Below are 26,733 nucleotides of genomic sequence, written 5' to 3' on the forward strand. Positions count from 1 at the left end.
CCAAAAAACAATTAGTTTTTGTTGGGAAAATCTTAACATTGATACACTAAAAATTAAACACTTTAAAACATTTCATGATGTGATAGAATCCACTTTCATATAAAAACTAGAGGATTAAGCTAATACCGGTTTGAAATAAGAGAAATGTTGTGCATTGTCATCTTTAGTCACATAAGTTGATTTATCATATTTTAAACAGCATTTCATGTAAATAGTGGATTTAAATGTCACATCAGTAGTGTGATGGAAGATGATAAGATCAAGGATAAAGATTCTGCAGAGGCACACCTCTCTTTCTTTGCAAGTTCCTCTTCTTGTCTAGGAAATGAATGTTGAGTCATCAATGTGGAAACAGGGCTACATGACCCTCTTTTGGTGAGGGGTAAACATCAGGGACGTAGCCTCTAGATTTGTGATCAATAGCACGTGAGTTTTTGATTAATAGTGAGATAAAGTTAAGTATTTATTAAATTTTGTGAAATATGAGGAAAAAAATTGAATAAAAAATATTATAAAATTAAAATGTTGTTATAATATAATATTTTAATATTATTTTTATTTAAAAATTTAAAAATATCAAATTATTTTTTATTTGAAAATTTGAAAAAGTTGTAAGGATTAATTAAAAAAAGTTGTAATGATTAATTTGAAAGTATTTATTTTTAAATGTTATTTAGAAATGAGATGAGATAAAATGAAACATGTTTCCAAACATTCCAGCCAATGCTTACTTGCAGGGCAAACATACGAATGGAATTTCCTAATAAGCCTCCCGTTTTGGTGTTCAACGACGTTACCGTACCATGTTTCACGTATGATATTGAAATATGAGAATTAAACCGATAAAGTTTAGGAGCACTTAACTAAATTGTCATTTGTCATCCTCCAATGTCAAGCGAAGACCGAGGCAAATGTAAGTCTTTGCGAGGTTTTTTGCCATAAAACTCGCTTGAGGCTTGAGAGCCTGCCTCATTTTTTCTCATATCAGGAAGTACCAAAACCACTTCCTACCAAAACCAAAACAAAAGCTAATAGAAAATGTTGTCACGAAAAAGACTGTCCGATCCGAAAGCACTTTTGACTGCAGCAGCCTCTTTCGCTGCCACGGCCATGCTTATTCGAAGCGTTGCCAATGATTTCATTCCTATTGAACTTCGAAGCTATTTCTTCTCCAGGATCGGTAAACTTTGCTGTAAGTTCTCTTCGACATTGATCGTTGTCATAGATGAGTTTCAAGGGCATTCCACAAACAAGGTCTTTGAGGCTGTTGATGCCTATCTGGGTACTAAAGTGACCCCTTATGTTCGAAGAATTAAGGTGAGCAAAGGCGATGAGGACACGAAACTAACAGTCACTGCTGATAGAGATGAAGAGATAGTTGATGTTTATGAAGATTTGCAAGTAAGCTGGATTTTGGTTTGTACAGAGATTGAATCATCTGGTACTAGAAGTGGTGGTGATAATAATTCCTTCTCAAGACTAGAAAGGAAAGCCTTCGAGCTAAAATTCCATCAGAAACATAGAGAAAAGGTGTTAAATTCTTACTTACCTTACATTTTGGAGAGAGCAAAGGCCATTAAAGAAGAAATCAAGGCTATAAAGCTTCACACAGTTGTTTACGGGAGCTGGGACTCGAATGCCATTAATCTTGATCACCCAATGTCCTTCAAAACCCTTGCCATGGATCCTGACCTTAAGATGGAATTGATGGATGACTTGAACAACTTCGTGGAGGGGAAGGAATTCCATAGAAGAACTGGGAAAGCTTGGAAACGAGGGTACTTGTTGTATGGTCCTCCTGGCACTGGGAAATCAAGCTTGATAGCAGCCATGGCTAATCACCTCAGTTATGACATCTACGACTTGGATCTAACATCTGTACGGTCTAACTGTGGTTTAAGATCATTGTTGCTTGGCATGTCGAACCGATCTATACTCGTGATCGAGGATATTGATTGCACAATCAATCTGCAGAACCGAGAATCCTCGAGGGAATCAGGGGATAATAGCAAAAATCAGGTCAGTATGCTGTTATGTTATGTTATTTTGCACTAGCATTTCAAACACACGTCTCCTCTCCAAATTTTCTTGACAATGAAGCACTGAGCATCGCATGATGGGATAGATCATGAAAAGTGCACCCTGCTTTAAAGTTTTCAAAATTACTTCTTGTGTCTGCTTGGATTATGTATCATTCAGAACGACTTCAGAAATCTACATCCATTTGGTTTCTATTTTTCCTATAATCATTTCAAAAGGTTGGCTTGCAAACTTCAGTAACCAAGTGACTTCCATTAAACAGAATGGTTTTTACATTGGGGAAATACATAGTTTCTGTGGCTCACCATGTTCATCTGCTAACAAAAAAATTATGGGATGCTTCATTATTCATATTCTATTGCATAGACAAATGACATTTTAAGTGCAAGCTGATGTCAAAGTGTGCTTTAACAACCCATTGCTTTTCTTGGTCACCACTCCTCCGGTAGTGACAATGTTATAAGAACCAAATTTCCACTCTCTGGGTCCACCACTTGCCATTCTTTCCTGTCCAAGCTTGACCCTTTCGTCAAGTTTGGAATTAAATGTATTTCAGAAGTTTTTAAAATGATTTTCTTACTTTCAATCCAAACATTTTACACCAAAACAATATTACGTTCAAAGACCAATACAACTTCCACAAAATTAAAAAGAAAAAAAAAATTACCATAACTTCTTCCATGTCTCTTTACTATAACATCAATCCTCTCTCTCCTACTCTTATCTTTGTCGTCTCCTTGACTTCCTTGCCTTAACTTCTTCCTTTTGTCCCCTCTGAGTTGGTAAAGGAGAAGCATAATTGAAGCGATCAACGTGTACTCACTGCTTTTTCTTTCCCACCCAAGCATGTGTGCACACTGTTTTGTTTGAAGAGAATATCTATATTATATATTTGTTTTTTATTATGTGAGGACCACTATTGCATTAACCCGACACTACTTATGATGTCTGATATATTTATCCTTAATTATTTCAAAACAGGTGACACTTTCAGGGCTGCTCAACTTCATAGACGGTCTTTGGTCATGCTGTGGTGAAGAACGTATCATTGTTTTCACGACCAATCACAAAGATAGGCTCGACCCTGCTTTGTTGAGGCCAGGTCGCATGGACATGCACATTCACATGTCATATTGCAACTTTTCTGGATTCAAGCAATTGACATTCAACTATCACGGGATTTCCCAACATCAACTCTTTGAAGAAATTGAAGGGCTTATAGGGGAGGTTAAAGTCACACCTGCAGAAGTTGCAGGTGAGCTCATGAAGAACAAAGATGCTGAAGTTTCTCTCCAAGGCCTCATCAAGTTCCTTCAGAACAAGAAAACTCAGCCTCATGATAAGGCTGAAACTGATAAGGATGTCAAAGGAGACCATCAGGAAGGGAAAGAGAAGAAAGATGGTGAAGAGGAAAAATTAAAACAAGCTGAGGGTGATAAGGCTGAAACTAACAAGGATGCCAAAGGAGACCATCCAGGAGGAACAGAGAAGCAGGATGGTGGAGAGGGAAAAGTAAACTAGCTGGTCATGGATGATGACCAACAAATATGAGAAATAAGTTGGAAAGACTTGAATGGTTGTGAAAGTGCTCCCCTTCCATTCCTCTTCCCCCTCTCACATGTTGAATCCTCATCATTTTTCGGGAAAATAAAAGAGTTTTCTTGGTGAAGATACATGGAAATGGGTGAGGGCTGAGTGCATGTTCAAATGGTGAGGAGACATAGTGAGAGTAACTCTTTATGCAGTAGTTGTTGTGAGGGAGGAAGGGTAAGTTTTGTTAAGATATAAAATAAATAATAAAATCTACCTCTTTCCATTAGGTTAAACTTTTGGGATAAGTAGTGATTTCATATTGTATCAGAGCAAATATCCTGAGTTCGAACCCTGCCTCTACACTCTACCTCAATTAATTAAATATTTTACGTGTTGTGTTACCCATTAAGAGGGAGTTTGGCCCACACGTGAGAGGGAATGTTAAAATATAAAATAAATAATAAAATCTACATTTTCCCATCAGCTTAAGCTTTTAAGACAAGTGGTAATTTCACAAATTCTTCATTTGATCTTTCCTTATATATTCATTTGAATCATGAACAACTTTGCAATTATGTTCCATGTCCATGTAATAAGGGATGATTTTATTGGTTTCGTATATACCTCTTAATAGAACACCTTGAGGTATTCAAACCTTGTAGTAAACTCAAGAATTTAATTAATAAATTGACTGCCACCCTTTTTCATTTAAATTCCATGTCAGCCCCAAAATTCATCTGCAATAATATTATTAAAAAAAAAATTTAAAATCGTAGTTAAAATTATCAATTGTCTTAAAAAGTTAAATTAATAAAAAAAATAGATTTAATTATTTATATTAACAGATATGACAACTCTATCACGTGTAGGATGTGTGAATCCAAGTACACATGAGCACACTAAGGTTAGACTCATCATGCATATAATAAGGAAGCGAAATCGAATCCAAAAACTGGATTAATTAATATTCATTCATCCAGTTAGATGCATGACGAAGACATCACCTACTCTACCATTTTTTATTTATTTTTTCATATTCTCTCTTGGTTTCCTAATTTCATTGTCATCGATGATTCCATTTACTTTCGGTATAAACAAACAATCCCCCACGATGATACACACAGAAACAGGCCAAGAGCTAATGCCCTGCCCCACAAAGAAGTTAACGGTCTAAAAAAAATTATATATTAATATCATAAAAAGCATGCGTGCATGACTAAGGATGTGACAACTTATGAGAATGAATATGACATTCTTTTTTTCTAGATGCCTATAAGTATCACTTTGATTATTTAATTTTGACCTAATTTGTGCACAAAAAGAAAAAAACAAAATGTTGTATGAAAATGCTCTTTAGGGACATGTTTAGATGCTTAAAGTATTTTAAAATTTTGTGAATAGTAGTAAAATTATTTGAGCGATGATGTTGATTTTTGAAAAATGATAGATAAAAAGTTATAAAAATATTTAAAAAAATACTAGTATAGTCTTGAAATTTGTGAAAGTGAATAGACAAAGCTAAAAGGTTATTTAAATATAATTTTTATTCTGAATTTATAAAAGTTGTATTAATTTCTGTGTTCGAGTAATGATTTGTTGGAAAGTTTAAAATTTGAAATAGAAAAATATTTTTAAGTTAGGAAAATTTTGAGAGTTTTTGTTGTTACCCAAAACATGCCCAAATCATTAATTAAGCTTGAATGAGTTGAAGAAAACTTTGCAAAACCACAAGTGGGCCATGAACCAGAAGCCAATTTTGAACGTTGAATTGTTCTTCTTTATTTCTTCTTTGGGTCTCTCATCTCTTTCTTGGTAACTTGCTTGTTAAGGTTCTTCCCTAATGACTTAAATATGTAGGCACGTGGACGTAGAAACACAACGTTGAAGTCATAAATTTGTGTGAATAGGTCACTTGACCGTGTTCTGCGGGGTCAAACACTAACCTCCAAAGTCCAAAAAGTGCATGCTCGCTCGCTTGTAGGCCGAGCATTCATCAAATTTCATACTTGCAACCAATGAGTTGTTGCAATCAATGCATTCATCAAATTACTGGTTTGAGGCTTGAGGGCACGGATACAGAGAGGGTCAAAGAGGTTGGCCTGCCTACTCCTATTCGATCTCTCAAATAAACAAGTACCAAAGCAAAAGGGTGATTTCATCCAACTCCTCTGTCTTTGTTATTTGATCTCAAAAACCTGTGTTATCAAGCCTTCGAAGATGTTGTCAAGGAAAGGATTGTCTGATCCAAAAGCACTTGTGACTGCAGCTGCCTCTTTTGCTGCCACGGCCATGCTTATTCGAAGCGTTGCCAATGATTTCATTCCTATTGAACTCCGAAGTTTTTTCTCCTCTGGGATCGATAAATTTGCTCGCAAATTCTCTTCAAAGTTGACCATTGTCATAGATGAACTTCAAGGGCATTCAAGAAACAAGGTGTTTGAGGCTGTTGATGTCTATTTGGGCACTATAGTGACCCCATCTGTTCGACGAATTAAAGTGAGCAAAGGGGAGGAGGACACGAAACTAGCAATCGCTGTGGATAGAGATGAAGAGATTCTTGATGTTTATGAAGATGTGCAAGTAAGCTGGATATTGGTTTGTACAGAGATTGAACCATCTGGTGGTGGAAGTGCTTTTCATTATTCTGCGCTTTCACGATTGGAAAGGAAATCCTACGAGCTAACCTTCCATCAGAAACATAGAGAGAAGGTGTTGAATTCATATTTGCCATACATTTTGGAGAGAGCAAAGGCCATTAGCGAAGAAAGCAAGGCCATAAAGCTTCACACAGTTGTTTATGGGGAATGGGACTCGAACACCATTAATCTTGATCACCCAATGACCTTCAAGACCCTTGCCATGGATTCCGACCTTAAGATGGCATTGATGGATGACTTGAACAGCTTTGTGGAGGGGAAGGAATTCCATAGAAGAACTGGGAAAGCTTGGAAACGAGGGTACTTGTTGTATGGTCCTCCTGGCACTGGGAAGTCGAGCTTGATAGCAGCCATGGCTAATCACCTCACTTATGACATCTACGACTTGGATCTAACCTCTGTTAACTCCAACTGCGATTTAAGGTCATTGTTGCTTGGCATGTCGAACCGATGCCTACTCGTGGTCGAGGACATTGATTGCTCTATCAAGCTGCAGAACCGAGAAACAGAGAGTGAATCAGGGAGTAGTAACAAAAATCAGGTCAGTGTGATATTATGTTACTGTGCACAAACATTGCAGACCCAAGTCCCTCTCCAATTTTTCTTGAAGATGTAGCAAAACACAACTTTATTTTTTTTCCCCTGTGTTTTTAAGTATAATGGGATAGATTATCATGAAAAGTGGATACTGGTTAGAAGTTTTCGGTGTACTTGTTTCGTGTATGTTTGTGATGTGAAGTCATTTCTAGAACCTAGGAAAAAACCAGTTGGATGTAGAAATGGTGTAATGATCCTTATTGCATCAACCAAGTATTACTAACTATTCTAATCTTTGTTACTATCATGTAAACAGGTGACACTTTCAGGCCTCCTCAACTTCGTAGATGGTCTTTGGTCATGCTGTGGTGATGGACGAATCATTGTTTTCACGACCAATCACAAAGATAAGCTAGACCCTGCTTTGTTGAGGCCAGGTCGGATGGACATGCATGTTCACATGTCATATTGCAACGTTTCTGGATTCAAGCAATTGGCCTTCAACTATCACAGAATTTCCGAAAATCAACTCTTTGGAGAAATTGAAGGGCTTATAGGGGAAGTTAAAGTCACACCTGCAGAAGTTGCAGGTGAGCTGATGAAGAGCAAAGATGCTGAAGTTTCCCTCCAAGGCCTTGTCAAGTTCCTTGAGGACAAGAAAGTTCAGCCTCATGATCAGGCTGAAACTAATAAGGATGTCAAAGGAGACCATCCAGAAGGGACAGACAAGCAAGATGGTGAAGGGGAAAAGGTAAAACAAGCTAAGGATGATAAGTCTGAAACTAACAAGGATGTCAAAGGAGACCATCAGAAAGGGACAGAGAAGCAAGATGGTGAAGAGGAAAAAGTAGCAAAGGATGACGACGAACAAATATAAGAAAAAATTAGAAGACTTAAAACAGCCTGCGAAAGTGCTCCCTCAACCTTTTTTCTTCCCCCACTCACGAGTGAAGATCGATATGGTAGAGAGACGGGGAGAATTACTAATTATATAGCAGTTGCAAGGGAGATTACTCTTTTAAATGGTGAAAAATGATGTTCATTTGATCGACAACAACATTGTAATTTTGTAATGCTTTCCTTTATCAATGAATATGGGTACTGATTTTGTGCAGAAACAGCTAAGATTTATTACATTTTTTTATGCATACAAAACATCAATCAGTGTGATGAGTATTTACTTGGTTGGAAAAAGCTATTTTGCCTCCCAAATTATACTGCTCAAATGTACCGTTTGATAATTTTTTTTTTTAATTTAGTGATTAAGAAAGTGATTTTAAATGTATTAGCATATTTTTTATTTTTTAAAAATATTTAAATATATAAAAAATGAGAATAGAAAAATGAAAAAAAAAAAAGTTATAAAAGCAATTAGCAGTAACAATGAGCGGTGCTACTTGGTGCAAAAGTAGCACCGCTCTTACTTTGTTTACAAGATACAAGCATAAAGATCTCATTTTTGGTCCATAACATCATATTCTAAACAACCCTTTTAGGAATACAAAACGTTTCGTTTCTAAAAGCCATTTTGGGAACATTTTGGTTTCGACCCAATACCTTACTGCTTAATAACTAGCCAAGATTTCTATTGGTTTATTCAAAATTGGAAAGGAATTAATAGTATGCTTGTTGCCCGTGTTAATTCTTTCTCAATGTGTCCATTCCAAAAATTCCAATACCCCAAGGTCTCCGATATCTGGAAAACAAACCACAGAGTTCGACTCGGCCACCCAACTCTGTCCCTTTCTCTTCGTACCCGTCTTTTCCCAGACAGATGAAGTATACAGTCTCATTTCACGCTGCTCCAATCCATGTTTGGGACCGAGTTGTGACGAGGCTTTCCTTCTGTTAACCCTTCTATGATCGAAGGGGAATCGTATCCCAGATCTACCCCAGCATTTCAATCTCTACCAACAAAACCCACATGCCTTGTGTTCATCTAAAGTCGCCTCGAGAAACCCACCAAAGTTGCAGTTGTCATTGAAAAGCTCTTGTCCCACAAAATACTGCTCGACCCCAACGCCCTTTTGTCCACTGCAACTTCTCTTGCTGTTTCGGGAAAGAATCTCCGAGGCCTTGCCAATGACTTGCTGCCCTTGAAACTTCGAAGCATAATCTCTTCTGGTTTGCGTAGCCTTGCTGGTCAACGCGCTTCAGAACTCAGCCTCGTTATAGAAGAGTTTCATGTGCGCGCTCGAAACCAAGTGTTTTATGCCGCCAATACGTACTTGGGTACTAAGACAGAATATGATGAAAGTGTATTGTATCGTATTGGCTTGAACAGATTGTACATGGCAGTGGAATATATACATGAAAATGAATTAAATGCAATCCCATGAATTATGGGATATGAGACCGTTGTACAACAGCAAAGGAAATGAAGTAATGAGCTGCTTGATCTACAGTGGTTGACTTTCTTTATTGCAGATTGCTTGGCCATGTTTTCTTTGGTTTGATTCTCGGCTTGAGCAGTGGATATGCTAACAGGCACCAAGATGGCAAGATGTCCCCCTCGGTTGAAAGTCTCAAAGTGGGAAATTGATAACGATGAGGAAATTGTTGACGTTTATGGAGACTTGAAATTCAGGTGGACTTTGGTGTGCAAAGAGGCCGACTCCTCTGCCAGAAATCCGAATGATCTTAATTCGTCTCTACGATCGGAAGTAAGATGGTACGAGTTAAGTTTTCATTTCACAAAAAGCATAGAGAAAAGGTCTTGAATTCTTAGAGAGATGAAATGCCATTAAAGAAGAAAGCAAGGTGCTACAACTCCATGCTTTTTACTACAGCTATTGGGATTCTGATACACTCAAATCTTGATCACCCAATGACTTTCAAGACCTATGCTATGGACCTGGAACTGAAGCAAGCATTGATAAATGATTTGGACGATTTTTTGACGAGGAAGGAGCTCTACAGAAGGATTGGAAAGGCATGGAAGCGCGGCTACTTGTTGTCTGGCCCTCCTGGTACTGGCAAATCAAGCTTGATTGCAGCCATGGCTAATTAATCACCTCAACTATGACATATACGACTTGGATCAATGTTGCTTGGTATATCCAACAGATCCATACTTGTCATTGAGAATGTCGATTGCACTATTAAGCTGCAAAACGGAGCAGATGGAGATGATCCAACTTTGAGGGGAAGAAAATCCTATGATCTCAGTTACGAGTGAGGGACCTGTGGGCCAAAATCCACACCTAGCGAGAAGGGTGGCCAGCGTTAGAATAACGCAAACATTCCTCCCTTGGCTCTGAATTTGGACCTGTTCTTTTCATATCAAGGGTGCCAACTTGTCAAAGAATGTTCTCCATTACTTTGCAAATTTCTTCCACCTTAGGGGACGTATTCTCTAATTATTATTATTATTTTTATTTTTATTTTTATTACCGGAATTATAGTTCCTACTCATAGGCTACTACATATTTTTTATTTTCTATAGTAAACGATCCAAAGTTTTAATTCACACTTTAAACTATCTATATTTTATATTGTTAAGATGAATGAAAAATATTTTTAAGATTTAGAAGCGTCTTGAAGTATTTATTATTATAAATTTAAATTAATATTAATGTTAAAAAATATTATGAGATTTATTTTATGTTTCTATCTATTTTGTATTTTAGACTTTAGTGTTTAAATAATCTCTAAAAGAAAATATTGATGCCAATATGTGTTGCAAAGATCGAGCTAATGTAGAGAAAGAATATATAAATATATATATATATATGTAAATATTTTAATTTTTTTAGCAATCTCAACAACAAAAAGGAAATTAAAAATAATAAAAATACGAAAATAATTGAGCTAATCACTGTTGGACCCAACTAATAAAATTATAAAACAAAAAGTAAAGGGAAAGGTAAGAGAAAAAAAAAATAATAAAAGAGGTATATACGATTGTGCATTACGCTATAAAGCTTCCCCCGCCCCCCTCCAGAAATTCGTCACATCGGGCATTCTCTACGGTGTTCTCTCTTTTAACTCTCTCTCTCTCTCCCTCCCTCTCTCTCTAAACCCTTTGGCATTTGCGTGCACTGTAATCGGCCCTGAAATGGCCAACAGTAATCTACCGCGAAGAATCATCAAGGTTCGTTTCTCGATCTCCTCCTCGATCCCTCTCTCAATTTTCCTGATCCCTCCCCCCCACCCATCTGCTTGGTTCCTGAGAAAATTACTGAAAGTAGTCTTACTGTCTTTTCTTTTTTGGCTGATAAGATGAACCACTCTTTTAGACCGAGCTGTTATCTATGACTTAATGACTCGGGTCTTTTTTTTCTTGATCTTCTTCAGCAACCAAACGGAGCTTTAGGGTTTCTGTGTTTGTTTTTTGCATCTGATTCGTGATTGTTCTTGCTCACTTTCTTTTCTTGATCCAACAGGAAACTCAGCGTCTCCTAAGTGAACCTGGCAAGTCTTTTCTCTTCGTTTTTGTAAATTCATTCGGTTTTGTTTATCAATCTCCCATTAAATTGCATCCTTTTTGTTAATTTTTGCTTTTGAAAAAATGAAAAAGGAAATTAATCTAAGTTCTGTATTGATGTAATGTATAACATTCGCAGATGTATAGATGTATACACAGCTATGATATTGGCCTTTCTCTGTTTTCGATTATAATATGAGGGTGAGGGTTATAAGGGGTTTATTGGCTATCTGATTTGTGATCTATGGTTTCAGCGCCGGGAATTAGTGCTTCACCATCGGAGGACAACATGCGATATTTTAATGTAATGATCCTTGGCCCAACACAGTCTCCATATGAAGGTAACTAGCTGGAAAGTATGCAAGTTGGACGCCATATTTATCTTATCTGTTGGAATTTCTTGAAGATTTTTCGCTCTTGAGATTGAATGCTGAAAGTATGTTAAAGAGCTCATTGTTTTTAGGTCGTTTTAAGATCTTGAATATTTGCTTTTGCATGAAAATCTTTTTGGACATTTATAGGAAAGGCTCAGGTGACCATTTTCCTTTTGAGGTGACATTCCCACTTTTGATATGAGATGTGGTTTTAGAAAATAATTCCGTGGGCCCTAATTTTTGTTGTCTTCATTTTGGGACTTCTACCTCTATATTGGGTGTAAAAGATTGTTGGTGGGAGGCATGGATAATGGGGGAGTGTTAAGTGTGCGCAAGAATATATATATATATATATATATATATATATACATACATATAGATGAGGCATTTTCGGAAAAGTACTTTGTTTTAGATGGAAGAGTATTAGATTTTCCTATTTCAGTCATCTTAAATTTCAGCCAGTCTTGGCCAATTATATGAATCTGGCATTCTTTTTTTTTAATGAAAGGACAACCATATCAACCAAAAGTGGTATTAATCTTTCAACATTTATTTATGTCCTCTACTGTATTTTATCAAGGACTCTCTCTCCCCATGTGCACATAAATGCTCTTCCAGGTAGTTAGAAGTGATGATGGTTGCTTTAGATTGATCGAGACTTCTGGTTGGCATTTGATAGAAATGAGTAATAGTGCAGCTTATAAATAATGGATTAAAGGATGACAGTTATGTTCTTTTTTAGTTTCCTACTAGTATGCTTGGTAAATTTGCATGATTGGATCTGTTGATTATCATGCTGTGGGAATAGATCAATGACCATATTTGTGCTAATTAGGAATCATTTATGCTCCCATCATCATTTCTTTTGATTGGTATGTTCCCATCATCAATTATATAAAATTTCTGTTATTGTAAAACTATTTAGCACTTGAGAATGTTGCATCTTTCATTGAGCAGTGACTTATTCTCTGGTTAACTTGAAATGAATATAATTCGTAGTAGCTTGGAACTTGTTTATAGTTTGACTTTGGCAGGGCAAGAAAAGCCAATTATTACTTTTCTCATTGCTAGTTTTCATTAATGATCCACGTGAGAGTTTACTTTTGAGTTAAATAATCCCCCTCCCCTCTCTCAATAATATAACTTACAATTTTATTTGACATGATGTGTTTTCATTTTTGAACTATATGTTTAGGAGGGGTTTTCAAGTTGGAATTGTTTTTACCTGAAGAATATCCAATGGCTGCTCCCAAGGTACTTTGATTTGCAGTCATTTCCATTTGCACCGTGGCTTTCTACATTTATGAGATGGTCATATTTTCACTGAACTTGTGGTTGTTTCCTTTGATTCAAATAGAAAACACATTCATTCAGTGGTTGTAATTACAAAAAGCTAGAACCTTCTGTGGATTGTAAGGAAATAACATTATTGAGTATATGAGTACAATAAGATCTTGCATGGTAGTATGCTGTATAGTAGACTTGAAGAACAAAAATGAATGTTAGAAATCTGAAAGGAAGGAGGGAGGATTAGAGATTTAATTGTACATGGGACTTTCTAGGTCTTTTGGGGCATAAATATATTCCCTAGAGGTAATTGTTGGCTGGGGTTTATATAAGTTCATGATGACTCTTAAGACTTTCCAAATGGATAGCTTTTTAAATTCTGCATTCCAAACTCTGCTTAAAAAGACATGGTAAGAGAAGGGGTTGAGGGACACAGATTTAAAGGTCCATATTTGTGGACGAGCTTGGGTTTGACCTATCATTTGCTCAAGCACGTTTCTTAGTGCGATGCCAGGCAGATAGACGCCCCCAGTCATGCATTTGAATAGCTTCATGGTGGAAGGAAAGGGTAAGACACTTCTAGGAGACAGGTTGTTGGGTGAAATTGGGAGAAGTGGAGGGTAAGCACCATGTGGTGCAGGGTGGAATGGCTGCCTCAGTCGAGTGTTTGGGTGTGGCATAAGTGGAGGGGGTCTTGTGGGTTGTTAAAGCTCAATTGACGGGAGTTATGGAGTATGTGAGAGATCTTATGATTAATGTGGATAAGGGGTTGGACCTGGTCATGGGTTTGGGTGGTGGGTTGAAAACAGACTTGGGGGGCGGGGGGTTAGATTTGAAGGCCTCAAGTGCGCCAGCAAAGGGTACTTTGATGCCGTCACAAATAGGGTCATTGGACACCGACATCACTGTTCATGCCGGTTTACCGTCTGACTGCCCTTAGTCACCAGTTGCAATTGGGGTTGATATATTTTTCCAAGGTTCACTTTCAGTTGAAGATGGGGGGTCCTTCCAAGGTTTCGAGTACTTTGGAAGAAGCAGCCGAGCTTCTTTCAGAAGATGAAAATGGGATAACAGAAGGTAGTGTTCCCCTTACCTGTTCTATGCCTCCCAAGGGAGTAGTAGGGTTTGACAAAGTGGCACAAAAAGGGTTGTTGAGGGGTGGAGTACCTACAAGCAATGTTCTCGTCGTTTCACGGCACCTATGTCGGAGGTGAAGGAACCTCTAATGGTGGCAGCAACAATATAGCTGTTGAGGAGGTTCGAGATTTGAATTTAGGATACTACAGGGAGGAAATTATGGGTTTATTGTTGGTGCCTTGTGAGGAGGAACGCCTAGCGTTGGGAGAGCAATTGGGAGCTGTGTCTGGGGATAATGTTCCCCTGGTTTCTCTTCTCTTCCTCTAACAAACAACATAGTGGGTTCACCATCAAATTGGGTTCTGCATAAGGTTGACGAGATTCAGTATATTGTGGGGCTTTCATATGGAGGATGTGAAGACCAATTTAAAGCACTACTCACTGCGATAGAAGCGGGCCACTCGCTTGAAACCAAATTCAAGTTTTAAGAAAAACAAGGAGTTAAAGCATCTTTGTTGGGCAATCAACTACGACGCTAAGGGAGGTAAGCTCAAGTCTAGGGAAGATGATTGGGAGGGCATTATGAAGACATCTCGTAGAGGGAGTTTCGGGTGGAGTACTCTTACGAGGGGTTGGGGTTGGGGAGGTGTGTTCTATTTCAATTCGGGCTTGATGTATTTTGGATAGATTTCTAATTTTCATGGGCCTTTTGGGTCATCTTGGGCTAGGTGTTTTTTTGTATACGTCCAGTGTACTTGGTTATTCCTATTGATATATACAATATTTTTACTTAAAAAAACAAATTCCGGCTTGATGTATTTTGGATAGATTTCTAATTTTCATGGGCCTTTTGGGTCATCTGGGGCTAGCTAGTATGGACTAGGTATTTTCTTGTATACGTCCAGTGTACTTGGTTACTCCTATTGATATATACAAACACGTTTCTGAGTTCAATAATTTTGTAGAGAACCAAGTTATCTTTAAGCATAATTCATATTCACCGACTTTTTTGTTATGTTTGATAAGAGACTCAAAGGTGTTCAATGTGACTAAATTGCCGAGTTGGGTTGTCTTGAACTTAAGTAATGATACACTTGCAATTCTTTTCAGCTCATTTTATAATCAACCAATGCAATCATGCCGCTTCATTAAAAATGAATTTCAATTTTACAAAACTATCCTCCATTCTAATAGAGTTGTAAAATAATTGTAAAAGAGTTGTAAGCTGATTATTTTCCTTTGAACCTAACCCTAATCCAGCCCAATTATGTACATGCCCATTTTGATACACTGCTTGCTCTCTTAGAATTAAGTTGAACCTGGTTTTATCTGATTCAATGTTGCAATGATAAACTGCTTCTGTTTCTCACCTTGAGCTTCTTATTAAAATGATTATATATCACATGCTTTGTTGTTATTGAGATGGGTTTTTTTTTTTTTTGGCTTCTTTCTGTCTTTATCCAATTTCTTAGAATGCGCTATACAACACGTAAATGATAAGTGGAGAATATATGATTCGGATAGTTGATGCTTGTTTATTTATTTATGCATTTGATTGGCACCGGCTGTCCGGGAACAAAGTCACAACTAATCTCAAGGGTGCATAGACCATTAGCAAGAAGTTCCCGCAAGTGCACCTCAAGTGGTTTAAGGGAAAACTTATCCGATGGCCCCTAGAAATTGTTTGTATCCAAGGGTTCGAACCTTACTTTTTTTTCTATTTGCTAAATAGATAGTTGATGCTTATGAATTAGAACATCCTTTAAATCTGGACTATGTGGTTGTTTGGGGACTGAATTTAGTAAAATTCCATTTTTTTTATCTGTAAAAATGAGGGGTGCAACACGAGGACTTCCCAGGAGGTCACTAGCCTAGTACTACTCTCACACAAGCACGGGGTCCACTGCTAGTATGATCACACCTAGTAAAATTCCATTTATTGACAAGCTTTTATGGGTTTTTTAGGGGCAAAATCATCCTACGCAAGGCTTGACCTGACTTCTAATAGTTTTGAACTTGGTTATTGTTTTACCTTTTCCCTCTCAATATCCCTTTACTAATGAGGTACCTAAATGTTAATGCATGGGAAGGTTCGAATCCTCTTGGGTGCAAACAATTTCTAGGGGCCATCAGACTGGGAGAACTTCCCCTTGAATTACCCAAGGTGCTCTTGCGGGAAACTCCTTGCCGAGGGCCTGTGCACCCCCAAGATTAGTCGGGACTTTGTTCTCGGACACTTGGTACCAATAAAGAAAATGTTTAACGCATGGGAAGGGATTTATTTAAACTCTTAAGACTGGATGGTCTTGGGAATTGACTCCATGGTTTTTTAGCATGTCTGGCTGAACATCTTTTAGGTCTTTTAAAAAGTATAACCATCTTGGTGCTGTTGGTTGCGTGCATCTGCTTTGGGATTGAATCATGGGTGGCTTTGTTTGTTGCGAAGTATAAACGTGGTAATGACAGTTATCTGAATTTGTTGATATTACCCAGTGCTTGGATTGGGAATCTATATCCATGATACAGAGTTGGTTGAGTTTTGTGGTGGGATGAGGTGCTTTACGATTTCATTTCATGTAAAGCAGAGTTGGTTGGCAATAGTCACTCTTTTTAGACTCGTTGGCTGTGCAATGTTGCATTTGTTTTTGCTGCAGTATATCTACTTGGTCTTTGTCTTGTCATATCCTTTTGTGTAGTCAGTCTGGGCCCTGAAGCAATAGGGTTGCAGCAGGTGACAGTCAGTATTTACATCTTATTAGAACGTGGACTGCTCTCTAGCTCTAACATGATACAATTCTTGTGTGCATTAGGTGATCAAAATATTTCTCTCCTTATTATACCATTTCATATATGGTTATGGTTATGAAATGTGTGCATTTGTTTCTTGATGTTTTCAAGCTCCCATGCTTTTTCCACTTTTATGAATTTGCTACTTCAGTGTTTAACCACATTTCTTGTAACAGGTCAGATTTCTCACTAAAATATATCATCCTAACATTGACAAGGTAGGATATACTTTGTATTATGTTTTTACTTATTTTAGGTATAAGAATTTACTATTATATCTTATGCCTCTTATGAAACAAGTTTCTTAATGCAGCTTGGAAGGATATGCCTTGATATTCTGAAAGACAAATGGAGCCCTGCTCTCCAAATACGAACTGTACTTTTGAGGTATATTTGGCCATGATCTTATTTCAGTATTCTATGCACATCTTCCTGAATCTTTTCTCTCCTGAAAAATTTCCCTGGGCAACGTAATTATTTTTGTGATATCAAAAAAAGTTTTTTATTTACACATGCTATTTCTATCCATGAGAATGAAAAAAAAAAAAAAAAGAATAAGTCAGTCATTTCAGCTGTTCATCTTACAGCTCTCGTCAGTCTTGTTTTAAACGACTGTAAAAGATGAGAAAATTGAAAATATCTTTGGAGAAAGGGAGAAGAACATGTGAATTTGGGTAATCCCTTTCTTCCATGGAGCGATAGAGTTTGTTTTTACTTGGTGGTGACTTTATAGCATATGTTTTTCTGGTGAAAAAATTGAAATCGATAATATTTAAATTAGCAATGTTTTCCTCGTTAGTATTCAAGCACTTTTGAGTGCTCCAAACCCTGATGATCCACTTTCTGAGAACATCGCTAAGCATTGGAAAACAAATGAGGCTGAAGCTGTTGAAACAGGTAACGTTGCTATCCTCAACTTATTGGTTCTTTAAAATGAGTTTTTTCTTTCTAAGAAAAAGAAAGAAAGTGAAATTACCATCCTCTGTTTCACTATTTTCTGTTACCCTGCAGCGAAGGAGTGGACTCGTTTATATGCAAGTGGTGCCTGAGGACACGGCTGAAAGCTTTGCTTCCCCTCTAGTAACATTTAATGAAAATGTTGTATGGAATTGACTGTCAATTTTAAATGGAAATTTGGAAGAATTGATATTTGAAAAATCGGAGTTTAATATTTCTCCAAAGCTTCCAGTTGTGCCATCTCTCATGGAAGTCTTTGTGGACTTGTATGATATATTCAGCCATTAATTTGGCGAAGGATCTATATATAATATAGTAGTTGTGTCGGCCTCAACTATTTTGCCCTTTAAAAACTAGCCTGCTCAGTCTATCAACAAGTACAGTATCCTTTGAGAAACAGATAAAAAAAGAAAAGGCATCTTAGCCTTGCTGTGACTTTATTGAGGCCATTGATGTCTTTATCTCTCTCCCATCTGAAAAAAAAAAAAAGAAAAAACTTGGAACTTTAGATGTGAAAGGATGGATTGCTATTGATTTTCTTTCTTGCAGAGCTATGACTGTGAGGCATGACTAGTGATTCTGATTGGCTCTCTTAATTTATGAACTTTATTGCTAACGATAATAGCAACATTTTGACACGCCCAATTGAGAGCAAATCTCAGCAAACGCATGTATGGTGTCTTTCTAACCAAGTAAGAAACCTTGTGTTGAAAGACGACATAAGCTTCCTCGAGTTGTATTTACTTCTTGTTTGTACTCTTTTTGAGTGGCAAAGAATATGCTAACCTTACATGAGATTTTGGCATGACTTGATTCTGTTGTCGTGTACCCAGAAACCAAACTATAGAAGTGGCAAAAGGGTCCAAAAGAAAAAATAAAACTCCAAAAAGAGGAGCATCAGGAAACAAACACACACTGGCTCCGATGCTATAAAGGAAGTGGAAAACCCTGCACAGAACCACAATGACAATGGCATCTCAGTTTCATGCATGAATGGATTCTCAATCAAACCTTTCTCAAGTCCAATTTTTCCTTTAACCCCACCACTGTCTCCATCATTATTAATTAGAAGGCTTTGAGCATTTGGAGCTAACAGCTCTAAATGCTCTGAGCTCAATCCCAACTAGATTTTATATGAGTACAAGGTTCTTCAGTGTTATAAGTGGGTAAGAGTGCAATCATGTTCACGCTTTAGATTTATAAATAAAAGAGTTGTAAGCTTTGATCTCACATCAACCCTAATGAGTGTTCTAACTTCTAAAAAAAAAAAACTTAATATCCAAACTGGGTCCAAAGGCTACCAAGAGGGCCCAGAAGTAAGCAAAACGACAGGGCTTTTCCTCTGGTGTCTTCTCCTCCAATCCAATTCTGATCCACACAAGGACTCTCATCGTTGTCAGACCCTGTTAACCCTACACAAAAACAATTCTTTTTTTTTTTTTTTGGAAAAAAATAAATATAATTACGTACAACGTATCAACTGTAGCATTCCGTACATTATCTTACCTCACCTTTCATCATTTCGCTTTGGATCTCATTTTTTCTGCTTTTTCTGCCCTCTGGTCCATTCTTCTTTTAATTTTTAATTTTTTTACCAGGTGTGCCCCACGTGAACAGTCAGTTGATGTTATGACTACAGGACGTTCCGACACGCACATTCATACGTGTGATGCAACATAATGACATGTGTGATGTAGCCACTCATCACAATTCCTGTTTAAACGACTTCCCCTTGAAACTGAAAGCCAAAGTGGGCATGGTTTCTCATTCTTGATAATCATATCCCCCACCCTCCCCCACCCCACAATTTAATACAAACTCATGAAATTCCTTAATGGTGTGTCATTTCACATAGTTGTATTGTTCAAAGTGAAATCACATTGTTATCCTGTAATTGATTTGGTGACACATCCATCTACCATATTCCTTTAGGGGTTGGATTAGATTAATTATGGAAAATATAAAGAAAGCTATGGATGCACTTTTTAAGGTTGGTAACTGTGCTAGTTTAGGCTCTAAAGAAAACCTACCTTATCTCTAAAAACATTTGTCATGTAGCCAATCAAGGTGGGGGAGGCCTCTATATCCCACCCATTTTGGGTCCCTCAACTCAAAAGTCCTGTTCCATCAGCAGCTTATTAATGGGCGGTCACCGTCTTCCCCTACCAAATAGGCCAATCATAGTCACATATTTTAGCACCCACCCATTGCACTTTTTCTCAACTTTGTTAATTAGGTGTGAGTTTAGTAATTGTCTTTTGGGATATGCCTCCAACTTAAATGCCCACAAATGATGTGAACATCAACCACCTCACAACTCTCTCTCCACATCATATCCTCTAATCTGTTGTTCATAGGAAGACAATAGCACTCAGTACCACTTCCAATATGTGTAGTATCAGAAGACTTTTAAATAAACAAATAATCAATGGTTGGCAAAAGGTCATACAAGCAAGAAGAAACAGTTGTCAGTGGTGCCTTAAAAACTCCCACCCTCTCACTCTCTTTAGAAGGGCTGTCCACACAGAAAATAGCAATCAATTGTGTCAACTACCCAGTCCGCCCTTAATAAGAGAAAACCAACCGTCCATTAAAAACACGTGTACTTTCTGGTTGGCACCACCTCCAAGACCAAGTCGGTGTTTTCTCACTGCCTCTTTGAATTTCCAGAATGCACCTAATGAAACCTATGGAGATCTTTTGGCCTTGATTGATGGAATTCAGCTTGAATTAAAATGAACTAAAGAGAATGGAAATGCAGTGGTTGTAGGGGAAAAATGGGAAGAACTTTTATTTGATGAAATAATGTAACAACAGAGAATAAACAACAATAATAACAACATATTCATCCTTCTTTCACTAACCCTAGTGTAAGTACCAACCAGACATCCAAATCTCCCTCGAGGCTTCCATTTTTTTTTTTTTTTTTTTTTTGTATATATCACCACATATATACACGTAGTACATATATCCTCTTCTACCAGCCAGCCACTTCTCTCTCTCTCTCTCTCTCTCTCTCTCTAGTGTAGCTAAGGACCAAATTTAATTAAATTGTACACACTTCTCAACGTTCTCTTAGTGGAAGTGAGGATACGAGAACGGGGCAGGCCTACATTAAAATGAAAGGAAAGAAGTTCCAAAAAAGGAAAAGAAAGAAATTACTGGGAGGAAGGACATGGAACCAGGGAGCAATGGGGGAATGAATGAATAAATAAAAATGTAAAAGGAACTAAGCTACCTCTCCGGGTTCCACTGGCATTGGCTGCTACTGACATTATTTTGTGGTTCTGATTATATCACAGGTATCTGGTAAACCTTACACGGATGGTGGGAGGACAGATTGGAAGGGCAGTGGAAGAATTTCCATGAAACTGTGGGTTTAGGCAGCAAGAAGAAAATGCAAAATGGGCACAGAAGCATTACAGCACAGAGATCGAGTTCTAAAAGCTGTAATGCCTCACAGAATGTTCCAACACATCACGAGTTGGGCACACAATCTCCTTAACTCGCTTACCACTTTTGTAAATCTTGAAAGTTGGTACAATCCTCACATTCTCGGTGTTTGCAATTGTTGGGCTCTCTTTAACATCCACCTATGATCAAACAGCACAGAAAAATACACGAGCATGAGCATTTACTGATTTTTCATTTGCCTCTCCTAGTAGAATTCATGTGGAACATGGAGTTCATAGAATGCCATTACCGCGTATATAGGCTGAGTTATTTACCTTCAGGAAATTAATGGAAGGGTAGCGGCTACATAATGTGTCCACAAAAGGAGATATTTGCCTGCTTTGCAAATCAGAGGCAGCTTTGAAGTGGACAACGGACACGCCTGCCATTTCAAAAACCTTATTATCAAGAACATCACAAAGTATTTCGGGCAGGAATGAGTAGAAGATGTTTCCATTCTTTATATATGTAGATAAGAAGGTTACCTGGGAAAGATATTGCAGCTCTTAGCTGCTCAAGACTTGATACTTCTTCCACTTCACCACCAAACTTCATATTATGGACTTCTTCCCCACGAGATTTCTTCAATGCAACTTGAGCATGGAAGAGTGATTCTGCAACTTCATTGTCATCAGGAAGTTCCCTCCTCAAGATCTCGTAATCCTTCACAGCATCAGCCCACATCTCCAACTGTAATCCACAATAACTAATGGCATAAACCATACAAATTCTAAAAATACCAAAGAAAGTTAATTGAACAGTAAAGTTGAGTCAATTACCTTGCTGTTCGAGGCAGCCCTTCGAAGAAGTGCTTTTGTGTAATTGGGTTGCATACTCAAGGCTCGGTTGCAGTCTTCAATGGATCTTTCCCACAGCCCAAGCTTAAAAAAACAAGCTGCCCTATTGCAGTAAAGAACAGAGTTGGAAGGTTCAAGCTTGAGACCTTCTTCATATGCCAAGCAAGCTTCAGTGAACCTCTCAGATTTGAAGAGATCATTGCCACGTGCACGAGCTCTTGCCACCAACCTAACATTAGTAAGCAACACTGCAACTTCAACATTCCGGGGATCTATCTGCACAGCTTTTTCAGCAGCTGTAACGGCATTCTCAAACCTGCAAATTGCAATACATAGATCATCCATTCCCACTCTCCCACAAAACCCTTTGCCCTCCAATATCTGAAGAAGCATAAGTTTCTACTCACCTTCCCAGTGCCATCTCAATCTGAGCTTGGACAAAGTAAAGATAAGCTTCAGAAAGCATCCCAAAGAACCTACTCAGTGAACAGGAGGTGGTACATGATTCTAGTTTGGGAGCGTTTACTATGCTTGATTCTGCACCATCAATTTGGTGGAGCTTCAAAAGGGCTTCCGCTCTACACATAAAGAGCTGTAAATTCAATTTGAACCGGTTCAGGCATTTATTAATGCGGGCTGCACCAATTTCTTAAACCATGCTAAAGAAAAAAAAAATAGAACTGAGCAGTTACCTGAGGAGCAAAATCAGCTCCAGCAGCGATGGTAGCATCAACTTCCCTCAGAGCACTTTTCCAATCATTAATTCTCCGGGAATCAGCGCATTTGATTAAATGCTTCTCTACAGCCTGCAACTTCTGCAGCTCATCTGGATCTGGCTGCACTCCTGGAATACAGAGGTGCCTCCTGGCATTCTCAACCTGCCCTAACCTGTGATAAATTTAGGTTAAACGTGTATGGTCCTAAACCTATAACGTAGTTTGCACGATGCCAAAGAACAAATATCAAATATAAATAGTCATTCAACTCTCCTATAATCGACCACCCACCAAAATATGGGAATCAAATAAAACTAAATAAACCAGCAGAACTCTAAAAAACATATGGCATTGCATTGGCTACCGGAGAGAGATAGGTCACACACACACACACACACACACACACACACTTCATAAGGAGGATCCATTGTCCTAAAACACAAACACAAATAGAGTCTGACATTTTACATTGCTTTATAAATTAATATAACCAATCCAAAGAGCTTGAACCAAATTTTTCCAAACGCTACGCAAACTAAAATTATGCGATTGAAGATGCCAAATAAAAATAATAATAAAAAAATCAAAGTAAAGCACACAATAACCGGATTGAAACATAATAATTCCAAGTAACTTGACTCCTAACAAAATCAGAACCAACACACTGAAACCAAAACGTTCAGGGACAGATGCACAAACCAACCTAATGGACATCCTAGCACTAGCAAAGAACCCAGATCTAACAACCAAAAAGAAACCCCTACAGTGCCCACCAAACCACTCACCTTAGAAAAAGAGATGCCAGCCGCTGGTGAGCCCTCCCATAATTAGGATCCAACCTCAACGCCACTTCGCATTCCCTCAACGCCTCCCCAAGCTTCCCTAAAGCCGTCAACGCCGCTGCCCGGTTGCTCCGATATGCCGCATTGCCTGGAGAAAGCGCAATTGCCCGATCGTACAAGCTCAATGCCTCTCCAAAATGTCCCCTCTTGTACTGTTCATTCCCAGCCCTCTTCACCTCCTCTGGATCCACAGCTACCATCGATCTCCGCGCGTAGTCTCCGCCACCGCTAGACCGCAGATAAGTGGCGTTTGCATTTGCGGACTCCTTGGGGGCTACACCGCCCCGCATTATGCTCCCATGGCCGTAATTGCCCGAACCTGTACCTAAAACGTCGTTTCTAGAGCTCCGATTCGGAGTCACGCTTGTCTTGAGGACTTTCCCAGACGGGCAGATGTTGCCGGTGGGAAGGACATTCGGTGGCGGTGAATTCACGGAGGTTTGTGTATGTGTATGGCCCTGACCCGAGTATATTATCGGGAGGCTCGCACCAGAATCGGATCTAGAATGACCCGTTTTGAAATGCCGGGCGCTTACGCTGGATCGGAAGCTGTCACCAGCTATGGGACTGCTCTCGCTGGAGCATGAGAGCTCACCGGAATGGTTGTTTGGACCAGAATTAGAGATTTTTCCGATGGGATTGTACCCATTTCGACCGGATACCGATCCGGAAGAGCTGGAGCTACTGCTCGTGGTTGTGGTGGTGGCGGTGAGTCCACTGCTTGAGGGTCCGGAGTGCCGGGTCCGGAGAGGCGAAACGGGGGAGCCCAGATCGAGCTCTCGGAAATCGGGCTTGTTCGCCTCGCAAGTCAGCGAGTCCCGGAACCGCTCGTTGAGCGTGTCCAGCCCTAGCTCCGAGATGGGCTTCCCGGAACGCGACATTTTCCCACTAACCAAACAAAATGAAAAGCTTATATTTTTCAGATTTTTACTCTCGTTGAACACAAAATGAAGTTTTTTCAATTTCTCCTGATTCCTAGGAATGTGTAAGATGAATAAAAACACAAAACAGAGGAAGACACCGAATTGGAAGGAAAAACTTGGAAGAAGACATGAAAAAGAGAGATAGAAGAAAGAAATAGGGAGATGGGGATCTCGTGATATAAAAGGAGGAAGCAAAGAATGAATGTGAGGGTTAGGAATTGAGAGAGAGTCTGTAATCTGTATTTTGGAGAGAGAATAGAATAGAGGGAGAAGAGTGAAAGCTTTATTATTTTTTTTTTTCTCTTTTCTCTCCTCTTTCTTTCCTCTTGGCCTGCTGCTGCTGCCTGCTTGCAGTGCTGCTTCACGAGACAGCTTCGCTTCTCTCTCTCACAACACTCCTATTTTACTCTCTTCATTTCTTTATATTATTTTCTTTTCTTTTCATATACTCTATTCACTCTGCAGTCAATACTTCCTGATTTCTTCTCTACCCTTCATTGCTCCTTTTTTTTTTTTTTTTTTAATATATATATATAATTTCTAATTTTCTTTCATTATATTAGATGGTAAAATAAAATAAATACACATGCAATATTAAATATTTTGTATAAAATATAAATATACAAAATTTTATTATCAAATATTTTAAAATATTTACATGCTCTAATTTGATATAAAAAAAATTCGACACAGTTATTATAATAAATTTTACAATAAATTATATATATTTAACATAATTTTTTATAATTTTTATTAATAATTCAATACCATAACGATGGGATGATAATTAATAATATCGATATGATATATATACATATATTTATATATATTTTTTTTGATCGAATAAATATTAAATCTAATATTATATTGACTCCCTCTTGTCTTCTAAACTGTGTTCGTCCCGTTTTATTTTAGAGATGAGTTGAGATAATTTTAGATAAATTGAATAAAATATTATTTTTTAATAATATTATTATTTTAATATTTAAAAATGTAAAATTATTTATTATATTTTATATACAAATTTATAAAACTTATAATAATAAAATGAAATAAATTTAGAGGACTTATCTAAATTAAAACTTAATAATATCTTTAGGAAGAAAGGATTTTCTATAGTGAAAATATAGATATAAGTTATTGTTAGGAGTAATTATTTTATACATGTGATATGACATTATCTAAACTACACATCTCTCAAATTTAAAATAAAAAATTAAAAAATTAAAAAAATTTATGTAATGAGTATAAAGTATATATTATTACAGTGATTTCTTTCTAGCATTATTCTTTTCTATAATTATAAGAGTTGCATGCAGGCCGATCCCAGCCCCACACTCATCCATATCAACCAAATGAATCTACAGAGCGCCCCATTTTGCCGCGGGTCATTAATACGACTCTACTGTCACTGGCACCGTATCATAACCCCACTCGGTTTTAGTCCTCTTTAGGTGGGACCCACCCCCAAGGTGCTCATACAGTGTGAGTGGATGGATTTACACCCTAGTGTTTCTTCCGGTTTTTATTGGTCCTAGATTCCTGTACTTTCCAGATTTTTTTTATTTTGTACTGTCTTACGTAAGCCAGAGAAGACAACACTAGATTTAAGGACATCCGTGGAATTACGCGAGTACCCTCAAAGTGTCGTCTGAATTATGAGAATGGTTTCGAATGATAATAGCTCTTAAATTACACGCTTGGATAAGCGAGAGAGGGAGCGAGGGGTGATGTGGGAAATTAGGTGGCGGTCTTGGACAGAAGTAGCTGGCCATGTGTAGGAGAGAGTGGCGCGCCAGCTGGCCCATTCAGCAGGGACCTTGAGAGGCCAAACAGTGGCGTCCAGCTAAGCAGATGACGGCGTGACTATGATTCCCGGACTATTCCTCTATTTCGACGTTGGAGTGGAGCAACGGGCGTAGCATTAGCATTGCATCAATTTTATTTTTAAAATTTAATGAAAAATATTTATTTTTAATAAATTTAAAACTTCTCAATATATAATTTCACATTAGATTAATTATTGAATTAATCAAAATAATAATATAATATTATTTTATTAATAATAATATTTTTAATTTATTTTTTTCATATTTTACAATTATACTAACTATATGTTAATTAATAATTTAATTTGATACTTAAATTATTATTTTTTAACTTAAATATATTGTAACTCGAAATTAGAAAACAATAATTTAAATAAATAAAATAATAATTACAGAGTGTAAATAGTAAATCTTTAAATTTAAAGATAAAAAAAAATATATTGTAACTAAAAATTTAACATTTGAACATACGATAAATTCAGTGTCATAATTTTAAAG

At 37.6% G+C, this 26,733-nt stretch overlaps 4 protein-coding genes across 4 annotated transcripts; 3 read left to right on the forward strand and 1 right to left on the reverse strand.

Annotated features, from left to right (window-relative positions):
• The first annotated feature begins 853 nt into the window (after window positions 1-853).
• LOC121235320 (AAA-ATPase At3g50940-like) lies at window positions 854-3,859 on the forward strand. Its single transcript, XM_041131659.1, has 2 exons — window positions 854-2,019; window positions 3,022-3,859. The coding sequence occupies exons 1-2, from the start codon at window positions 1,039-1,041 to the stop codon at window positions 3,559-3,561; spliced, it is 1,521 nt and encodes a 506-aa protein (XP_040987593.1). The 5' UTR covers window positions 854-1,038; the 3' UTR covers window positions 3,562-3,859.
• A 1,753-nt stretch (window positions 3,860-5,612) lies between these two features.
• On the forward strand, window positions 5,613-7,885 carry LOC121268808 (AAA-ATPase At3g50940-like). The gene is made up of 2 exons (XM_041173072.1): window positions 5,613-6,771; window positions 7,084-7,885. Exons 1-2 carry the CDS (start codon window positions 5,791-5,793, stop codon window positions 7,642-7,644), a joined length of 1,542 nt encoding a protein of 513 aa, XP_041029006.1. The 5' UTR covers window positions 5,613-5,790; the 3' UTR covers window positions 7,645-7,885.
• Window positions 7,886-10,689: 2,804 nt separating this feature from the next.
• Window positions 10,690-18,009, forward strand: LOC121234832 (ubiquitin-conjugating enzyme E2 36). The gene is made up of 8 exons (XM_041130948.1): window positions 10,690-10,860; window positions 11,153-11,180; window positions 11,448-11,534; window positions 12,763-12,821; window positions 16,895-16,936; window positions 17,032-17,105; window positions 17,518-17,615; window positions 17,730-18,009. The coding sequence occupies exons 1-8, from the start codon at window positions 10,825-10,827 to the stop codon at window positions 17,765-17,767; spliced, it is 462 nt and encodes a 153-aa protein (XP_040986882.1). The 5' UTR covers window positions 10,690-10,824; the 3' UTR covers window positions 17,768-18,009.
• Window positions 18,010-20,439: 2,430 nt separating this feature from the next.
• Window positions 20,440-24,792, reverse strand: LOC121234817 (TPR repeat-containing thioredoxin TTL1-like). Its single transcript, XM_041130928.1, has 7 exons — window positions 23,427-24,792; window positions 22,618-22,813; window positions 22,333-22,517; window positions 21,908-22,241; window positions 21,614-21,818; window positions 21,404-21,510; window positions 20,440-21,268 (listed from the first exon to the last, which is right to left on the reverse strand). The coding sequence occupies exons 1-7, from the start codon at window positions 24,362-24,364 to the stop codon at window positions 21,116-21,118; spliced, it is 2,118 nt and encodes a 705-aa protein (XP_040986862.1). The 5' UTR covers window positions 24,365-24,792; the 3' UTR covers window positions 20,440-21,115.
• Window positions 24,793-26,733: the final 1,941 nt, after the last annotated feature.

The sequence above is a fragment of the Juglans microcarpa x Juglans regia genome, chromosome 6D (assembly GCF_004785595.1).
Source record: "Juglans microcarpa x Juglans regia isolate MS1-56 chromosome 6D, Jm3101_v1.0, whole genome shotgun sequence".
Taxonomy (NCBI): domain Eukaryota; kingdom Viridiplantae; phylum Streptophyta; class Magnoliopsida; order Fagales; family Juglandaceae; genus Juglans; species Juglans microcarpa x Juglans regia.

Coding starts and splice junctions, on each gene's coding strand:
- LOC121235320 (XM_041131659.1), top strand. CDS start 1,039: ATGTTGTCACGAAAAAGACTGTCCGATCCGAAAGCACTTTTGACTGCA. Junction 2,020..3,021: donor GGGATAATAGCAAAAATCAG/GTCAGTATGCTG, acceptor ATTTCAAAACAG/GTGACACTTTCAGGGCTGCT.
- LOC121268808 (XM_041173072.1), top strand. CDS start 5,791: ATGTTGTCAAGGAAAGGATTGTCTGATCCAAAAGCACTTGTGACTGCA. Junction 6,772..7,083: donor GGAGTAGTAACAAAAATCAG/GTCAGTGTGATA, acceptor TCATGTAAACAG/GTGACACTTTCAGGCCTCCT.
- LOC121234832 (XM_041130948.1), top strand. CDS start 10,825: ATGGCCAACAGTAATCTACCGCGAAGAATCATCAAG. Junction 12,822..16,894: donor ATCCAATGGCTGCTCCCAAG/GTACTTTGATTT, acceptor TTCTTGTAACAG/GTCAGATTTCTCACTAAAAT. Junction 17,106..17,517: donor ATACGAACTGTACTTTTGAG/GTATATTTGGCC, acceptor TTTCCTCGTTAG/TATTCAAGCACTTTTGAGTG.
- LOC121234817 (XM_041130928.1), bottom strand. CDS start 24,364: ATGTCGCGTTCCGGGAAGCCCATCTCGGAGCTAGGGCTGGACACGCTC. Junction 22,518..22,617: donor GAGCTGATTTTGCTCCTCAG/GTAACTGCTCAG, acceptor TTGAATTTACAG/CTCTTTATGTGTAGAGCGGA. Junction 21,511..21,613: donor AGCTGCAATATCTTTCCCAG/GTAACCTTCTTA, acceptor TTGAAATGGCAG/GCGTGTCCGTTGTCCACTTC.